This window comes from Leuresthes tenuis, unplaced genomic scaffold, assembly GCF_036924035.1.
Source record: "Leuresthes tenuis unplaced genomic scaffold, fLeuTen1.0.hap1 SCAF_4, whole genome shotgun sequence".
Lineage (NCBI taxonomy): Eukaryota > Metazoa > Chordata > Actinopteri > Atheriniformes > Atherinopsidae > Leuresthes > Leuresthes tenuis.
In genome coordinates, this window is record NW_027325358.1 from 10,651,695 (window position 1) to 10,669,442 (window position 17,748).

A 17,748-nucleotide genomic window follows, 5' to 3' on the forward strand; every position below is an offset into this window, starting at 1 on the left:
AACTGCAGCATACATACAGCATGTGTTCAGGCCAAAAAACATGAAAAGCAGAAATTTCTCTCGTCTTCCTTAATACAACCACTAGAGAGCACTAAAGTTACACCTTTTAAAATCAAATACTACTTGAAGTCTGTAAGAAGCAACATTGTTCTGATTTGTTTCTATAGATCTGATCATTAATTCATATATTGACTTCTGTTTTATCAACAAGGGCTGATGTTAAATGTATTTACTGTTTACAGCATTTCAATTCTGTTTGGATGCTGAAGTGAAAGATGCTCTGTAAGTTTGTATTTGTTGCAATGTTTTTCTTTTTACCTTACACAGCTCTCGGGACTATTTGAAGTCTGATACTGACATTCTCTCTATATAAGGGATGACTCAAAGTCAATAAAATGTGCTCAAACAGGCTTTTTTTTTTATAAAAAGAGAATCTATCTCGGAAGCTTTATGAGTGAATGCACTGAATCTGATGATTTTTCTTTCTCTACTGCAGATGTAAAATGCATATTCACCAAGTCATTATTATACTGTCATAAAATAACAAAAAAACATGACTAACTGTAAATACCATGATGTCATAAGCACTGCTATGAATATGCTGTACACTCAGTTAGCTGACGTGAGCAAAGAGCATAATCATCAATCTTTGGCAACATTTTATTGGTGGGTTTCATTTTCTCAGAACATGTCAGAGCTCAAATATAAACGTGTAAACATTTACATGTGTGTGATGATGTCCTTCATCTTCACATCACGATGACAAAAAGCTTTTGGTCATGAACAGAACGAACGGAGTTGGCTTGATGATTAAATAAAAAGATCAGTTGTGAATGTGGAAATAAGGCAATAATCACATAAGATTTCAAAGTACATACGTAGGGCTTTATCAATCCGACACATTTGTTCCTGTACATGAACGAGTTCTATTTGCTGGTCTCAGTTTGTATAATTTGATATCTTCTGGTACCTTTAACATTGTAAGCAGCTCAGTGAAATGCTACATGAGGAACACACGAGCTGCCGGACAAACAGGCTCTGATTTGACTGATCTGAATGAGACGATCAGCAGCAGCTTCAGCGTCGCCTTAAGTTTATTCTCTCCAGTGCAGACTGAAGCAATGTTTAGATGACAGTTACATCTGGTGGCTGTGCAACTTCTGGAAGAACAACATCAGTACTGACTACTGAGCTGGAGCTACTATCCAGCCTCTGGGCATCACGTTTGCCAGGTTTATCGTCTTAAAGCCGCTTTTTAAAAATGTGAAAACGCTTTTGCGGAGAAGAATTAAGTGGTTAAATTATTGACAAGAGCTGCGATGTCATTTAGCTATTTAACTTTGCTGTCCAATCACTTGTCAGATTACTGATGATCAATGACTTAAATGTCAAAGATCTCAACCAAAGCGAATAAAATTATCCTCATACTCCTCCATGTGTCATCTTGATTACATCCAAATCATCCCCTCAGAAATCAATTAAATTTTAAAATAAATGCCTTTTTAAATCGACTTGAAGCTTTTTTTTTTTTTTTTTTTTTTTAAATTCTGCTCAGCATTTAGCTTTCTTGCCATAGCTGTCCACCACCTCAGGCGTGACGCTCTCATCTTCCTCCACATTCTCCGTCACGGTTTTGCCAACAAGCAGGAAGATGTCCTCAGCTGCGACGCCCATGGGCTCGGCCACCTTCACCGCCAACATGTCCAGAGTCAGGGAGGTTCCTTTGGGTATCTTTACCTTGGCAACCACTGACTTCCCCAACTAAGGCCAAAGGAATGAAGAGGAGTGACATTATTACAGCTTTAATGTTCTCAGTCTAAATGAATCACATAAACTGCCAGTTTTACTGACTGCTGGGACGGGTTAGTGTTAAGCGTTAACAAACCTTGTCATGGCATGGCTTCTCGCAGGGCAGCATCTGCTTGAGGCCCGTTCCCAGCGCTCTCTCCACCAGCCGAATGGAGCGAACCAGCTCAGTCAACTCAGAGGGCTCCAGTGAGGCTTCGTGGTCACTTCCTTTCCATGTTTTGTTCAAGGTTATGTGGCGCTCGATGACCTTCGCTCCCAGAGCAACAGCTGCCACTGAAATATAGATTCCAGACTCGTGGCCGGAATATCCAATGGGAATATCAGGAAATTCCTTTTGGTATTCCTGCATTCAAAAAGTGGATGAAATAAAACTTATTGGTATAGAAAGAAATAGCTAATAACCTCTAAAAGTGTTTTAGAGTGCATTAAAACAAGGTACATAAGTGCTCATTTTAGCTTTCTTTTTATTAGGGATGCCGATGATCAAATCTCATCTGCAGTTCAGATAAAGTTAAGTAAAAGTTCATCTATACAGCAACTATCACAGATAAATATGATATTAAGGAAAAGAAAATATCAGAAATGAGAATTTGATTCACTTTGAAGCTCAAGGATCTGCAACTTCAACTAAATATGAAGTATCTGGATCGTAATTAATCATTTCACTGTAGTGATGGAACTAATGAAGAGAAGCAAGCTTCGAGGCATGCGAGCACGAATGGAAATTTTCAGATGAAGTCCCGATTCAAGGCTTGTATCATTCTCCCAGAATTCCCACAATCAACTACAAATGAAGCTTCGCCACCAATAACAGACACGAATGGTTCAACAATCACTCATGAATTTACATTACTGATTTGTTATGTTTTTCCAGGGGTATCTTAAACTAATATTTTATTTGGGAACATGATGGAATTACAATATTGTCATTAATTCAACTGAGGCAGGAGCAAATAGAAAGGAAATTAGTGAGTTGTTTGTTGGTGATACTAGATGAGGTGGAACAAGTTGCAATTACAAGATATTTGCCTGTGACGCAATATTTTGAAATGGTATTTACGAACTAAAAAAATTTAAATCTTATATTTTAATTTGTAGTTTTGAACAAAAACAAAAGTAAGTACAAACATAAGGGGCTGGCAGCTCAAATACTAAAACTGATTTGGGGTCTTAACTCACGCTCACAAATGCAGCCCGTTACATTTCCCGCCTTCAGGGTATTTCTGCTTATCTAATGAAATGATCTAACAATGCAACTGGTTTCAAGAATCCACGAAACCGTTCAATCGATCAATCACTTAAACTTTACCTAAACAGCCCTTTTCACAAAATCTGAATGTAGCATAAATTGCTTTACGGAGTACAAATGCAAAAATCTTTAAAAACAATAAAAACAAGCACCTAAAAACAACATATCCCACCAACTACTTCCCCGGTTTTTCATGTGTGAAAACAGTTTACAAGAGTGATATCCTACTCACTGTGATCACTCTGAGGTTGACATCTTCGGGCTCCAGAGGGTAGGCACTGGTACACTGAAGGATGGTAAAGTTCTCATTGTGCTGCTTCACTGTCTTGTACACCCGACGCATTGTCTCCATTGACTGCATCCCACTGGACACCACCATGGGACGACCTGACAAACAGGCGGGAACAGACGTATAAACATTACGTGGACCTTCTGCAGAAAACAAAATACTACAATATCTATTAGTAAGGAGTCTCTCTCACCTTTCTTGGCGGTTTTCTCCAGATATGGAAAGTTGTTGGTGTCTCCAGAGCCCACTTTGAAGAAAGGCACATCGAGTTTGTGGAGAAACTCGACTGCCATCTAACAGACAGTGTAAACAGCTGGAGTTAAACGTCTCAGCTGATTTAAGCATCACAAACATGTGAACAAACAGCTCTCTTACCTCGTCCATCCCTGAGGCCGTGAAGAAGATCCCCACCTCTGCAGCATATTTCTGCAGCTCCCTGTACTGCTCGTGGCTGAACTCCAGGTGGCGCTTGTGTTCACCATATGTTTTTCCCCAGGAGTTTTTGGTGGTGTATGGACGCTCCAAGGCTTGCTTGTTGAATTTGTGCTCCAACTCACTCTTCTGGAATTTGGCACAATCTGCACCACAGGCCTGTGAAGGTGGGAAAAGGAAAATGCAAGTGTTGGGCAGGAAAAAAATTAAACCAGGGAAGTTTCTGATCCTATTTTTCCACTAAAATACGTACCTAAATAAAACTCTATTGGGACATAAATCTCTTAAACACTAACGATGTTCTGTACTTGTATTAATACCAGAGATGTTTCTTTTTTTTTAAATTATTATTTTCTTTATTTCTGTGCATCAGTTTATGTCAATGGGTGTGACTTTTCTGACTTCCAAAGAAGGCAAACTGTCGTAGCACAAAGAGCAGCAGCTGCTATGACAAAATGATACACTGTGCTTTTTTCTCTGTATACATTCACACACACCGATGGACGCCTCAGTAGGCAACACAGGGTTCAGTGTCTTGCTCAAACACACTTCGACATGTGGTACAGGGAGGTCGGGAGTTGACCTTCCAATTCTTCCTGAGCTACAGCAGCTCCTAAAAATCACCCAGAAGTCTGCAGCGTTATCACAAGTTTAGGAAAGAGTTGTGTCTAAAGCCATGCTTGTATACCAAAAACAAAGACAGACTAGCTATGGGCAGGAGAAGCTCATAGACAGAGACTACAGAGCATTAAAATTTAATGCATCAAGAAATTAAAAAAAATCATTTATTATGTGAAGGAAACTCAAAGAAGTCTATCATAAAACAAGAGTCAGACTGACTTGACAACACTTGGCAGTAGCTTGCAGCTCCGCAGGGTTTGGCTATATTATAGGAGTATTTGCTCATTTTGGTGTCCGCCTCAGAGTGGTCCAAACACTGTTTCCCAATAGTTATAACATCTTCCAGGATGATCATGCGTTGATTTGTGCAGCTAAAATGTTTAGAAATGTGCACAAAGAGCACTTTTGGATCCGTACAAGAGAACACAAGACAGAGCTCGCTCGAAATAAACAGCGTTTTAATTTACCTTTGCCATTTTTATCATTTTCTTGGCAATCTCAATGTCTCCCTGGTGGTTCTGTCCAATCTCAGCAATAATGAAGCACGGATGGCTCCCTCCAATCATTCGACCGGGACACAGCTCAAACTCTAAAGGCATTTTGATTGTTCAGAGACAAATAAGCACAAACTGTGAATGCAATTATTTAGCAAGTAGGCAGACGGACGAAGCGACAGCGGTTAGGTTTGAAAGAAGGAGCAGCCGACCGGGAGCGGTTATTGTGCTGCACATTCCGGACTTCCGTGTTTGTAGTGACGTGTGCTACAGTGCAGCGGCATTTCCTTTAAATAATAACCATATTTTTTTGCTTTTATTGATTATATGCTCACAGTTCTTCTCTCTTTTTTTTAAAGTTCGCTTTAATTTATTCACGGGAGAGGATGAGGATAAAAATGTTTTGCTTTTGCGTTTTCACTCAGGAGGCAGATAAAACAACCACCAGCCCCTGCTGTTGATTTGCCTTTCAAGCTATCCGGTCAGCACTTCTCACAGAGAGCTGTCTTGAAGTGATGGGAATTTCGGCTCTTTTTAGTGACCCGGATCCTATGGTTCAGCTCACCAAGAGGAGCCGGCTCTTTCGGCTCCCAAACGACTCTCCATTTTACCACTTATACCTTTTATAAGTCAGTCAAATTTAACGCTGTTTTACTTGTTATTTGTTTGTGAACACACATATCACTTAAATTTCAATACACTGCTGTAAGCCAATTGCATTTATAGTTTAAAATCCCTTGTAACTCTCCAACTTGTTTGAAGAAGCACTCTGCTACACAAAGCAGATAGAAAATGCCTATAAAAACCTAAGCACCACACTCTTCTCTTGTCTTCACTCCTCTCTATCCTTCAGCACCCTCCCTGCTTGGTGGTATGATCCTTGTCAATCCTCACATGATTGGTTGCACAGCATGCACTGACATCCGTAGCCAACACCTGCAGGTACTTTTCCTAAAGAGAAAAGTAAAAAAACGTGGGCCAGCTCCCATCATTTACTTAAAAGAGCCAGCTCTTTGAACCAGCTTGTTCGCGGCTGACACATCACTGCTGTCTTGGTCTTCTCGGCCTCAGCTTGCCTGCCACGGTTGCTTTAAATAGCCATTAATTTTTACATTACGAGCTAAGGAAACAGCTTGCATAAATGTAAAAAAAAAACCACAAAATGTTTAAAATATATATATATAATTTAAGAAACATTTTACCCACTGTTGTTATGTGTTGCACCTCAGGGCCACTGTGGATACAGACAGCCTCAATGATCTTAAATCCATTGGCAATTTATGATTAAGGCAGCAGACTGGCATTACACAGCAAGAAAACGTTACTGAAACTTCCCTGGTTTTTATATGCAAAATTAGGAAGTTGCTTTGCATTTTTCTGTAAAAAACAGAGCATTATAACAAAACAACACATTTCTTGAGCTGATGTTAGACGTTAAAAGTAACATTGCAGCAGAAGATCCCTGCATGTTAGCCCTCATATTTACTGTGCAGTTACTGTGCCAGGGGAAGACACGGAAAACAACCGATCAAGGGAATGATAGTTAGCCTGTAATGGAGGAGCACCTAACTCGGTGAGATTAGCCTCTCAGGAGTCATTTCCAGGATGTGTGTCACTTTTCATCACAGTCCCACCTCTTCAGGGGATTAGCTGAACTTCAGCACAGATTCTGACCAGAAATATTGGATCCACTGAGGATCCACTTGGATCAAAAACACATGGGAGACACAACTCACATAAAGTGTAACCATTTTTTTGCACACACAAATTTCTAAACACATTCAAAACTATGTCTGTCTCAGGAGTCAACATTTGTTTGTGGACGTGTACAGATGTAAATCCTCTGAGGGTCTTGCAGTCATGCTTTGCTTTGCCTTTCAAGCAAAGCTGTGGGAAGAAGAGCGGTGAAGGGAGCTGCAGGACTCCCTGATAGATCAACTATAATATACATATTATTATACAACTATAAGATTCCAGAGTCTATGACATATTTAGAATTTGATGACGCATGGCTAGAGAGAAGAATTTCAAAAATCTGTTCTGGATTTAACAGGGAGCCAATACTGAGAAGTCAAAATTTAAGCTAAATGGTCTCTCCTACTAGTTCTCATCAGAACTCGGGCTGCAGTATTATTGATCAGATGGGGGCTTTTCAGGCAATTGTTGGGACATCCCAGTAATTGGGAATTACTGTAATCCAGCTCTTCTGCATCATTCAGACAGGATGTTCCTAATTTTAGCAATATTACAAAGGCTAAAGAAAGCAGTCTTAGAAACCTGCTTTATTTGTCAATCGAGGGACAGATTCCGGTCAATAAGAACTCCAAGGTTTATCATGGCAGTGCTGGAAGCCAAGGTAATGCCACCTAGAGTAAGTATATAACTAAACAATGTCTTTCTGAAAGCTCTCAGGTCCAAAGACAACTTCAGTTTTGCCTGAATTAAGAGGCAGAAAATTCAGTCATGCAGGCTTTTATATCTCTAAGACATGCTTGTTGTCAAACCAACTGATTGATTTATTCTGACGTTGGGTAAAAGTATGACGAGTACCCCGCAGCAATGGAAATTTATGCCAAGCTGTCTAATAATATTACCTAATGGAAGCATGTCAAATCAGAAGTTTTCATTTTTAGCGTTGCTCCTTAAATGAAGATTACTATGTCCATGTTTGTGGTAGGAACCAGGAAAATGTACATTTCTTTTATAAGCTTTTCGGGCATCCAGGACAGAATATTTCCACATGGTATATTCCAAAAGGAGGACTTCCTTAGATTGCAATATTATCTAAAATTTCTAGCAGAAGGATTAAACATGCTTATGTCCTATATACTGCAGCTTGTCTTCTTGCATCTCCTGCTTAATGGAGAAGATTATCAGATGAAGTTAAGCTTTGGTGGCTTTTATTTTAATGTTGGAAAACACCCATTTGGTTGGTGAGATCCACATACAGATATATTTGGTCATCAACAGTAAAACAGTGAAATCCTGGTCAACTTTTTATTCTTAAGACACTCCTCTCAGTTAAAAATTGAGTGGCAGTGTGCCATCTGATGCTGATCTTTTTTTCATTGAGGATTCATATTATCTAGATTATAAAGATTTCAGACAAACCTGCAAACATCCCAGATCTTGAAATTATTTATATATTGATAAGTCTGAATATATATATATATATATATATATATACACACACACATTCCTTTTTCCTTGCAGTTCCTGCAGTTCTGTGAATCCACTTATTCGGGAGTTACTGTGCATCTTTGTGGACCCAAACATTTAGCTAAACACAGTGGTAATAAACCTTAAACACATCTTTCCAGGATCTATAAGCACCACATTCATCAGGATACATTAAATATCCAGTTAAAGGAAGACAGGACAGCAAATCTCATTCACTTTTTACTGATATTGAAATCAAATGGACAATGAACACACATGGTCAAGCATCAGCTGGCTATATCTAGTTCTCTTTGAAACCACAACTGTCTAATTTCAGTGACATAAATGTTTTATATACTGTATATATATGGTCTTCTGTATATGTACATAGGTACACGCATAAAGTACATACACACACACACTGTTGAGGTCTTGACACATACAAACAGGTATTGTAATGACTGGACATTGTTCAATTCTGACTGGAGGGAGAGGCTTTCAAAAGACAATGCATAGATTGAAAAATATAACACAATATGCCACAAGCAGGCACTACACACACAGTTCAAAGTACACACACTGAATTTGGAGTTTGTCTTAAGAGTTTGGTCCTTAGAAAAGAAATAGAGAAAAAAAATCCTGCTGATACTTTTTTTTTTTGTTGTTGTAAAGAGGTGAACACGAGGAGGTATGTTGGAGGGCAAAATGTGAATAAAACCACTAAATATTTCAACCCTTGAAGGTAAGATTTATAAGACCGATGAGTTAAGAGTTACAGCACAGCATTATAGGAATGATTGTTATGGGGGGGGGGCATGTGACGCAGGACGTAGTGTAGCTGTAGGCCCAAACAAACATCAACCCTTCCCTTTTAGAGTCCCAACTCACCACCCATACAGCATTATGCAGGACCACAGACCATATGACCTGGTGCAAATCTAACTGCTCTTGATCTCAGGGCAAAACATCAGATGGTCTCAATTGGTCTGTGGAAGAGGTGCAGACAGATAAAAATCTTTCAGTAGGTTGAGATGGTGAGCAGGTACATCAAGGCTAATCTCAGAGCCCTGCCAGGAGGAGATAGAAAGGGGGTAGGACCACTGGCTATTTCCTTCCACTGGGTGAAAAACAGGGCCATTCGTGGCAAAAAGATGTGAACAGAAGGGATGAGAGCCCTCTTGTCCTCAGATTACAAGTGGTGGGACGTCTGTAGCTGGGCTGGTGTGTGGTGGAAAAAGAATGATATGGAATGACTTTCCGAGCACCGTTTGGTGCCTAGCGGACCAGCGGGGACTGCTTCAGGGAGATGAGGACGGAGCGCATGCGGGACACATCTTTGGCCTGCTTGCTGGACTTGGGGTTGAAGTCGCAGAGCCGAGCCACCCGCTCCCACTCTGTGCCAGGGTTGCTCTCATCCAGATCTGAAATCATGGCTTCCTCAGCCGCCCTAGACGTAACAGAGGAGGCGAAGAAACAGAATAAAGAACAGTCAGCGGAGGAAGATGTAAAATACACCTACACAAAGCAGCCGTGAGAAAGTCCTCTGCTGAGCACCAACACAGTTTCTGGTGGGAGACACTAGTGTCTACAGCACAATTGTGAATCAAATCATTGTTTTGTTGAGCTTTAGCTCATCAGTTTTAACTTCATTAAAAATGTAAAAAAAAAAAAAAAAAAAACATTTTCACAGTTTTTCACAGGCTGTGTTGGACTTTTAGTTCAGCAGTGTCTACCTCAGGCGGTTTAATTACCACACAGGAACAAACATGTCTTTACACCCACAAAGAAAAGAAACAGACTGTCACAGCTTCAAAACCTGCAGCATGCCCCCAACTGCGCTACATGTAAAACTACAGTCACCTGTATTACTGAACACGCTACAACAGTAAAGGGGGGGGGGGCATACAAAACACACAAAAAAAAGAAGAAAAATAACATAAATACATCTTTAAAAAAGAAAAGTGGGGGAAAATGAAGATCTGATAAGCACTTTTGGTTGGTTAAAAATGCAGTTCTGAACAGAACTGGGGGACAGGAGTTTGCCCACATCCACATACTTAACTTTGTCTTGCTAAACAAAAACCAGGCACAGGGATGATAAGCTCATCCCTATACTTCATCTTGAAAATAAGGAAACAATAACAACGAAGTTCTGTTTCTTTTTTTTTTTTTAACCAAGTCCAAATGAACTGGAAGCACTACTGGGCGTTAGCCATGCATTTTGCTGTGGCAGAAGAGCAGGCTTTTTGGAGTTGAAAGAATGGGTTTAACTTTGATTTGATGTGTCAATAGTGTGGCAAAAGAAAAACTGTCATCTTCTCAGTGAAGGTTGTTTTTTCTTTTGAATATCTAAGAAAAAAGACACTGAAAGGACTAAATACAATTTGCTAAAAAGGTTTAAAAAAAAAAAAGAAAAGAGAAAAAAAAAAAAAAAAAGAAATCAAGAAACATAAAAACGGGTCAGTACCACTATTGAACATTTTCAGATGCAAACCAAAGATCGTGGTCCTCCTCACTCCCCACCCACAAACATAATACCACTGCAGTATCTAATTTCTATTTACACCCCACCTGCAAACACAACCTCGGCTACAAACTAAAACACAGTACACAAAGCAAAATGGGGGATGAGAAGCTAATGGACATTGACTAACACAACCAACTACAAATAACACAAGGGGACGACAACATCAAATACGGGAAATTACACCAAACTTCTACGTAGGCAGTGGATCTAACTGACGGGCAAGTACACTAGTATCTGTGCAACACATAAGTACACACACAGTCACAAAACTGCATCTATACCCTGTCAAAAATATAAAGTAGTTGGAGGTTCTGGGGTTTTATGTTTTTACTTAACTGGTCTAGGCGGTAGCAAGGATGGTTAATGTGTGTGCTTTAAGGTGCATAGGAAAAGAAAACAGGGAAAAACAGTTTCACAAGTCAGAATTCAGAAAAGAGAAAGAGGGGGAGGGAATGAAAAAAAAAAACGAACTAAACAAAACAACAAAATGAGCCAGTTGCAGTAGCTGAAAGCCAGCATGCAAACGCAACATTGTTTAAAAAGTATCATCATCATCAGCTTTTTATACTAGAAAATCATTAGCGTGCAGCTTTTGGTTTGGTAAGAGGAGGTAATGTGACCAGCTGTCACTTTTGCCCAAAAGTTTGAAGGCACTAACAATTTTTATTCAGAGTTCTGATTTCCAGCGTGGGAAGTAGAAGTTAGGTGATCAAAACCCACATGTACTTTTTGATGTACATCATGTATGATTCAGCCTCATCCTGGACCAACAGTACTGAGGCCGAAAATCCATTCAGGAGTGTAAATCAACAAAGCAGGCAAAACTGTTTGATGGTGAAACCAAAGGCTGCACAGCTCAAGCAACTGGATAGCTAGCTGGACATAGAAGCAGGTCATCCTATAGGACAGCAGTAGCTACAGAGCAGCATAAGCATCAGTTCTAATAAAGCATGAAATCATCTGAGTTTGAAGCAGTTGTGTATTCATGCCATATGTACCACCAATAAAATAAGTGTAGCAGCAACAATAACAACAGATGACGGAGAAACTGTTTGGCAGAGCTAATTGTATCAGAGGTGGAGACACGTTTCTGATTAATGTCAACCCTGCAGGCTCAGGTGATACCGATGCACTCAAGTGCAAATTTCTAACACACAACTGCTTCAAACGGATCTATAAGCATCTTACTTCTGAACAACTTATTTTTGTGTCATGTGTGAGAGAAAACGACATTCATAAAGGCATTGAACCAAACACTTTGTAAAAGTTTATATAATCAATACAAGCAAATGTTAATAGTTGGACACATACAAACTGTATTTGCTGAAATGACTTTCTGAAAATAAATGGAGAATGAATAAAGACAGGCAATTATGAAGGAATGAATGAGATTTCAATGGATGTGACTGAGCCAGCTTGTGTGATTTAGAAGTAGACCGACTGGATGTTTGAATGGAGATATGATACTTGAATGCCGTTAGCTCATTACTTGGGCCATTAATAAGCATTAGCTTTATTTTCAAGTTTGACCCATGTACTTAAAATGTGTTAAATACTGATTAGTTTTAGGCGAAACGCTGCAAAATTCAACAAAAACAAAAGAAGTAGCTGATGAGCTTGTAAAAGTAAGTGCATTACCCCCGTACAACGTACTCAATTAAGTGTCCTCATGCACAGTGCGTTACTTCTGCTGTAGTTCGTCTGCCAATTCTGCTTCCAGTGAAGCAGATCCAAAAGTGCCCAATTTTATTTCCTAAACTGATAGTTAAAGTATGTGACTGTTTGGATCAGAGACTGCTAAGCAACAACTGAATAGCTTGCTTCTTTCTCATCTGTCATGTGCTATGAACAAAGAGCAGATGCTGTTGTTGTGTTATATGTATACACACACACACACACACACACACACACACACATATATAGGATATAATTGCTATAGGAAGAAACCAAGTCATAAATAACATTATTTCCACTTCTCAGTGTTACTGAAAAATCTGCTGTTTTACATGAAAATAAAGAAGAAAAAACAAAAACCAGCATTTAAGGCCATTCATCTCTTAAGCCAAGTTCAACCTAGACAATATTAAGTCTTGTTTAATTGGTGATTGTTCACACTACGCCATGAGCTTAATTGTGCGAGAGTTTTGAAGCAGTGATCTGTGACAGGGAGTCACACCCAAACAAGATTTTTCGCAGCAATTAACCCCTGACTTGTTGACTGATCTACATCACGCAGTTCCGGCTGTCATGTGGGGACAATTCTCTCCATCATCATTAACAAACAGTATGGCTGATGATTCATAGCAGGGACTCATGTACCTTCGTTGCACATAGTGTCACATGTGATAATTCAGTGTGTGTGTGTGTGTGTGTGTGTGGGGGGGGGGGGGGGGGGGAGGCAAATCGCCAATGGTGAACCACATTGTGCTCCGTTCCCTGAGCATACCGCAGTTACTTTACCATGCTCACCATTATGTTTGTTGTAGGTTTGCCATTTCCCTTTTCACCAATCAAACACGTCAAAATGACGTACTTCCGTCTGGCGTGCGCCATGAAAAGGCGGCATTTATCTGTGATGTGAAAAATGTGCTTCGGATCCGTTGGTGTGAACTCAACTTTGGTGACTGCACTGACTCCAGTCACTAGCCACCATCGGAGCAAATTTCCTCAGAAAAAAGGAAGATTCTATAACCTCCTGATCAGCCAAATTGATAAATCGGTCTACTTCTGGTGTGGCTGCATGCATTTGTACTTTTTAATTAAAATTTCTGTCAGACATCCACTCACATAAGACATGCAGAAACATGGGGTTAAAATGATTTGCTTTTTTAAATGCAGGATGTTAAAATGATAAAAACCTGGCAGCACAAAGAGGAAACACGTCCCTAACTAATTAGATGAATATGATGTCAGTGGATGATACAAATTGAGTAAACAAAAGCAAAAATAAATAAAGGAGGATGTTAGTTGGAGCAACATACACATAACCAATGAGTTCAGAGAAGGGCTGCTTGTAGAAGTCTTCGTCCAGCACCCTGGACAAACATCCGCCCAACGACAGAGCAGCAAGAAGGCGGGAGAGAAGAGAGAAAGCAGTAAAAGGGAGGAGAGGATGGAAACACAGGCGTCATCAGTTACCACACAATGACAAGCTCAGACATACAGTTAAAGTCTCAGGTTTGAAAGAGCATTTAAAAAGAGTCACCCAGTCTTTCAGCTGACTGTGTCCGTCTTCTTCAAGGAAACGGTGGAGTGTCAACACCTTTATCTCTTTGCATTTACAACAAGTCATATACACTAAAGAGTATCTACCAAACAGTGGCACGGTCAAAATGTTCATCTTCTAAAGAAGTAAATTAATCAAATTATCACGATATAGTATCCTGCACCAAATGAGAAACTTCTATATCTGGAGTTTATTTATTTGTTGGAGCTCACATTAAATACCGATGTGATTTAAAAAAATAAATAAAAGGCCTTTCAATATTCTTCACAGATTACACATTTTACTTTATAAATCAAGTGATTAGTTAGTCAGTAATTATCAAATCCCTAAAAGGACCTTCTGCTATCCTAGGTTATTCATTTGTGGCTCCTTTTCCATTGTGCGAAGAAGCCAGTACCTGTTGTTCGATTTAGTTTTCTCCAGCTGCTCATTCTGCCTGGCATGCCACTCCTCCAGCTCCACTTTGGCCTTCTCTTTCCATTCAGACTCCTGTTTGCGGGAGTTATCATCTGGAGAGGAGGAGACGGGCGAAGAATTAACACAGCAGTGGATGACGGTGAAAGGACAAAGTAGGAGACACTAATGATATGTCTGTATAGATGGAGACGGAAATTGCAGGTTTTATCTATACATTTCCAGGCTTTGTTTGAGAAAAAATAAATAAATAAAAATGAATTTATTGTCTTTTTCTCAGTTAAGAGATGTTGCTTCTCCTGCTTGAAAACAACAAGAAAGATGCAATCATTTTTCAGGGCACCAAAAATAGCATGCAAGGAAATTGTCCCACGTTACATCAAAGGCAGTTTGCTAACGTTTTCATAAGAACGAAGTGAAGTTTTAATGAAAATGTTTCATAATGGTGTCATCAGGGGAAAGCAATGCAAAGAACAGAGTTGGACTCAGACAGAAAGGGACAGGTAGAGAGAGGCAGATGATCTCAGGTACATTTATTGATCTTCGAACAGTGCTAGAAAATCTCGAGCCCTTTCGCATTTAGAACTGTAAAAACACGAAGATGGCATCCGTAGTGTTTGGCAATTCTCAGTATGCTGAACACCTTAGGTCTGTTCTAAGAGCAGCTCCGTTCAGATTCTTTGAGGGAAGTGGAACAATCGGAGTTGGTGATGAAGCCATGATGATAAAACTACTGAAGCATGAGTGTCCCCCACAACATTAGCTCCTGGAAACTTTTCTGTTCATTGTCCCGCTCTGTGCTTACCCAGTAACTCGAGCCTCTCTCTTTGCTCCTCTCTCCATTTGCGGAGACTTTCAGGTTCGGCCTGCAGTCGATCTGCATTGGAAATTGCTGCATATGCATCTGACGGACCGTTGCTTTCCTGCAAAACAAGAAGCAACTGCCATTCAACTCTAACACATTACAGAAACAATGTAAGTTAGTGATGTTTACCGAGATATGAGATAAGAAAATTTTGGCTCATCTTCAGATATTCAATTATGCTTTTTTTGACTATCATACAAAAGCTGCCATTGCAATAGGTTATTTGTATCTCACTGCAAATATGCAGGCATTGCATATGTTCTTAGAAGTGAGTTTCCTTTACTGCCAGAAGCCCTGACAGTGCAAAAGGAAGAAATGTTGCAATGACAGCACAGGAAAAAGAAGCTGGGGTCACTAACTGAAAGACTCTCAACCCTCAGTGTTTAATACTTATGTCATGCTGCAGTGCTTAAACATAATGAGTATTTCCAATGCTAAAGATATTACAAACATTTCCAACAGTTTGAACAATGAGAATGCAATGGTGTTTAGTACAAAGCCAGTCTCAATATCCCATTTAAAATGCTCCAAGAACAAATGTAGTTTATGAATTATCTGGAACATGGCAACATCACTAAAATGAGGCTGCAGTTACACAATCAAAGAGGATTTAGACCAACTACCAAGATACTCAACAAAATCAGCATTTACATGTACAGTTGGTGAATAAACTGTGCCTACAGCACTTCCTGTAGCTGGTCTGTAGCTTACTGTGCAATAATGGCTCATTACTGACATTTTGAATGGACACATTTTAGTTTTACCTTCTTGTGAACAATTTAAATAATCCGCTTCCTTATGACGTTTATGTAGTTTTTCTTAACCTTTTGGTAACGTGGTGGCTGAGTTTGTAGATCTAAACAAATATGTTGTGTATAATTACTGTCATTCCGCCAAACTCCAGGGGTAAGCCAAACAAAAATGATTAAACACATTTTAATTCCACACTCGCAGTGTTTTATGTACCTACAGAATGGTCATTTCCCCTCCAGCTGACAACCTTGAGGCTGTTTCTATTTTTTCCACAGTGACATGACAACAAATATGTCACCATAGCAGTATAGTTTAACAAAATACCAAAACAACAACATTGGTGACCGGAAAATCATCTGTGAAATGTTATAGTGACAAGAAAGCAGAAATACAGCAACCAATTGACAATGAATAGAAAACATTTGACTGGTATTGTATGTGTAAATTCTCTCCACTTCCACAGAAAAGGCACAGATATAAGTGTTATCATTCAAAAGCAAAGTACCATCGACAAGCAAACAAAAAAAAAGTTAATTAAGTCTTACCCCATGGAGCTCTCCATTGACAGCGCCATCTAAGGAAAGAAAAGAGCAGGGATAGCAGTTAGAAATCAATATACACAAAAAAGAGACACACACACAGAGAGATAGTGAGGTATATCTTAAATGAAGACAAATAACACTGTAATGTATAGACAGTGGCTAAAGCCTCAAGATTGTCATAAGAGCACGATTTCAAGTATGACATGTCAGCATTTTTAACTACAGTCACAATTGCTACACCACAGCCCTGTAATAGGTTCGGGGAAATGAGCAGTCACGGCCAAAGGTTGTTAAGTTGTATGAATTTCCTCTTGTAGCTGTACGATTAGCCGCTGGGCACAAGAAGTCGAGCTGAATGAAGGCAAAATGAATGACGGCCGAGAACGGTTGAGCTGATGTTATCAGAAAGATTTAATTGACTCGTTCAGAAACGCTAGCAAAGGCTATATTCCCGACACAATAGGCATTGACAAACCACATCGGGTTTTCATCCCCCCCCACTCTCTTCGGCATATTTAGCTCTCGCATTTACAAGTTTATGTTAACGTTAACTAAACCTGGCAGCGCCTGACAAATCTGCTAACACTGTTAGCATTAGCTAAAGCGCCAACTTCGGTGTCACGTTACCGTTTGTGTTCAAAGACCATAATTTAATTTCATACCCAACATATACCCCAAACAATGATGACACATATAAGAGCAAAAACAACACTTAAAGAGTTTCAGCGCTTGACCACAGCAGTTACACACCGTTGGAGTCTCCCAGCGACGAGGGCACCTCTCCACTGTCCAGGATGCTGAAACCCTCGTCGTTTTCAATCCCAGCGATTTCGCTCTCCTGCTGGGCTAAAAAAGCGGCCGCGGGATCCTCCTCCGAGCCGACGCCGTTTCCAGCGACGGGTGCGTTCAACATGTCAAAATCATCCATGTTGAGTGTTTTTGTACGAGGATAATGTAGGAAACGAAGAACAGGTGTAGCAACACACAGAAAACGATCAGTTCGACGGGAGGAAGGACGAACGGAAAAGAAAAATGACGATAGCGAGTGGGAAATAGAATATCCGCCAATCATAAACCAGTACAGAGTACTGATAGTTATTTTGGCCAATCACATAACAGCTGCCTCACAATTTGACCAATAAAATCTTTGTATTTTTGCATACAGGTCCCATGACCTGCTACGTATAGTACAACTGTCAGAGGTGTAAAAAAATCTGCAGTCTCTATGTCTTGAGGCAAGATTCATCTGCTGCATGCTTATATACTCTTATTGCCGTATCTATATTTATATATCTATAGATATAGATATATACATATATGGCATGCATGATGTTTGCTGTTTTGTTGGGATTAGATAATAAAACAGTT

General features: G+C 39.7%; 2 protein-coding genes across 4 annotated transcripts; both read right to left on the reverse strand.

Moving 5' to 3' along the window:
- Positions 1–646: 646 nt before the first annotated feature.
- On the reverse strand, positions 647–5,090 carry nansa (N-acetylneuraminic acid synthase a). Its single transcript, XM_072384548.1, has 6 exons — positions 4,868–5,090; positions 3,723–3,938; positions 3,541–3,640; positions 3,291–3,445; positions 1,886–2,152; positions 647–1,761 (listed from the first exon to the last, which is right to left on the reverse strand). The coding sequence occupies exons 1-6, from the start codon at positions 4,997–4,999 to the stop codon at positions 1,552–1,554; spliced, it is 1,080 nt and encodes a 359-aa protein (XP_072240649.1). The 5' UTR covers positions 5,000–5,090; the 3' UTR covers positions 647–1,551.
- A 3,190-nt stretch (positions 5,091–8,280) lies between these two features.
- clta (clathrin, light chain A) lies at positions 8,281–17,411 on the reverse strand. Of its 3 annotated transcripts, XM_072384549.1 has the most exons (7): positions 17,131–17,411; positions 16,384–16,412; positions 15,026–15,143; positions 14,204–14,315; positions 13,562–13,615; positions 10,917–10,952; positions 8,281–9,500 (listed from the first exon to the last, which is right to left on the reverse strand). In XM_072384549.1, exons 1-7 carry the CDS (start codon positions 17,306–17,308, stop codon positions 9,329–9,331), a joined length of 699 nt encoding a protein of 232 aa, XP_072240650.1. In that variant the 5' UTR covers positions 17,309–17,411; the 3' UTR covers positions 8,281–9,328. The 3 variants fall into 3 exon arrangements, with proteins under 3 accessions (XP_072240650.1, XP_072240651.1, XP_072240652.1); XM_072384550.1 differs by lacking the exon at positions 10,917–10,952; XM_072384551.1 differs by lacking the exons at positions 10,917–10,952; positions 13,562–13,615.
- Positions 17,412–17,748: the final 337 nt, after the last annotated feature.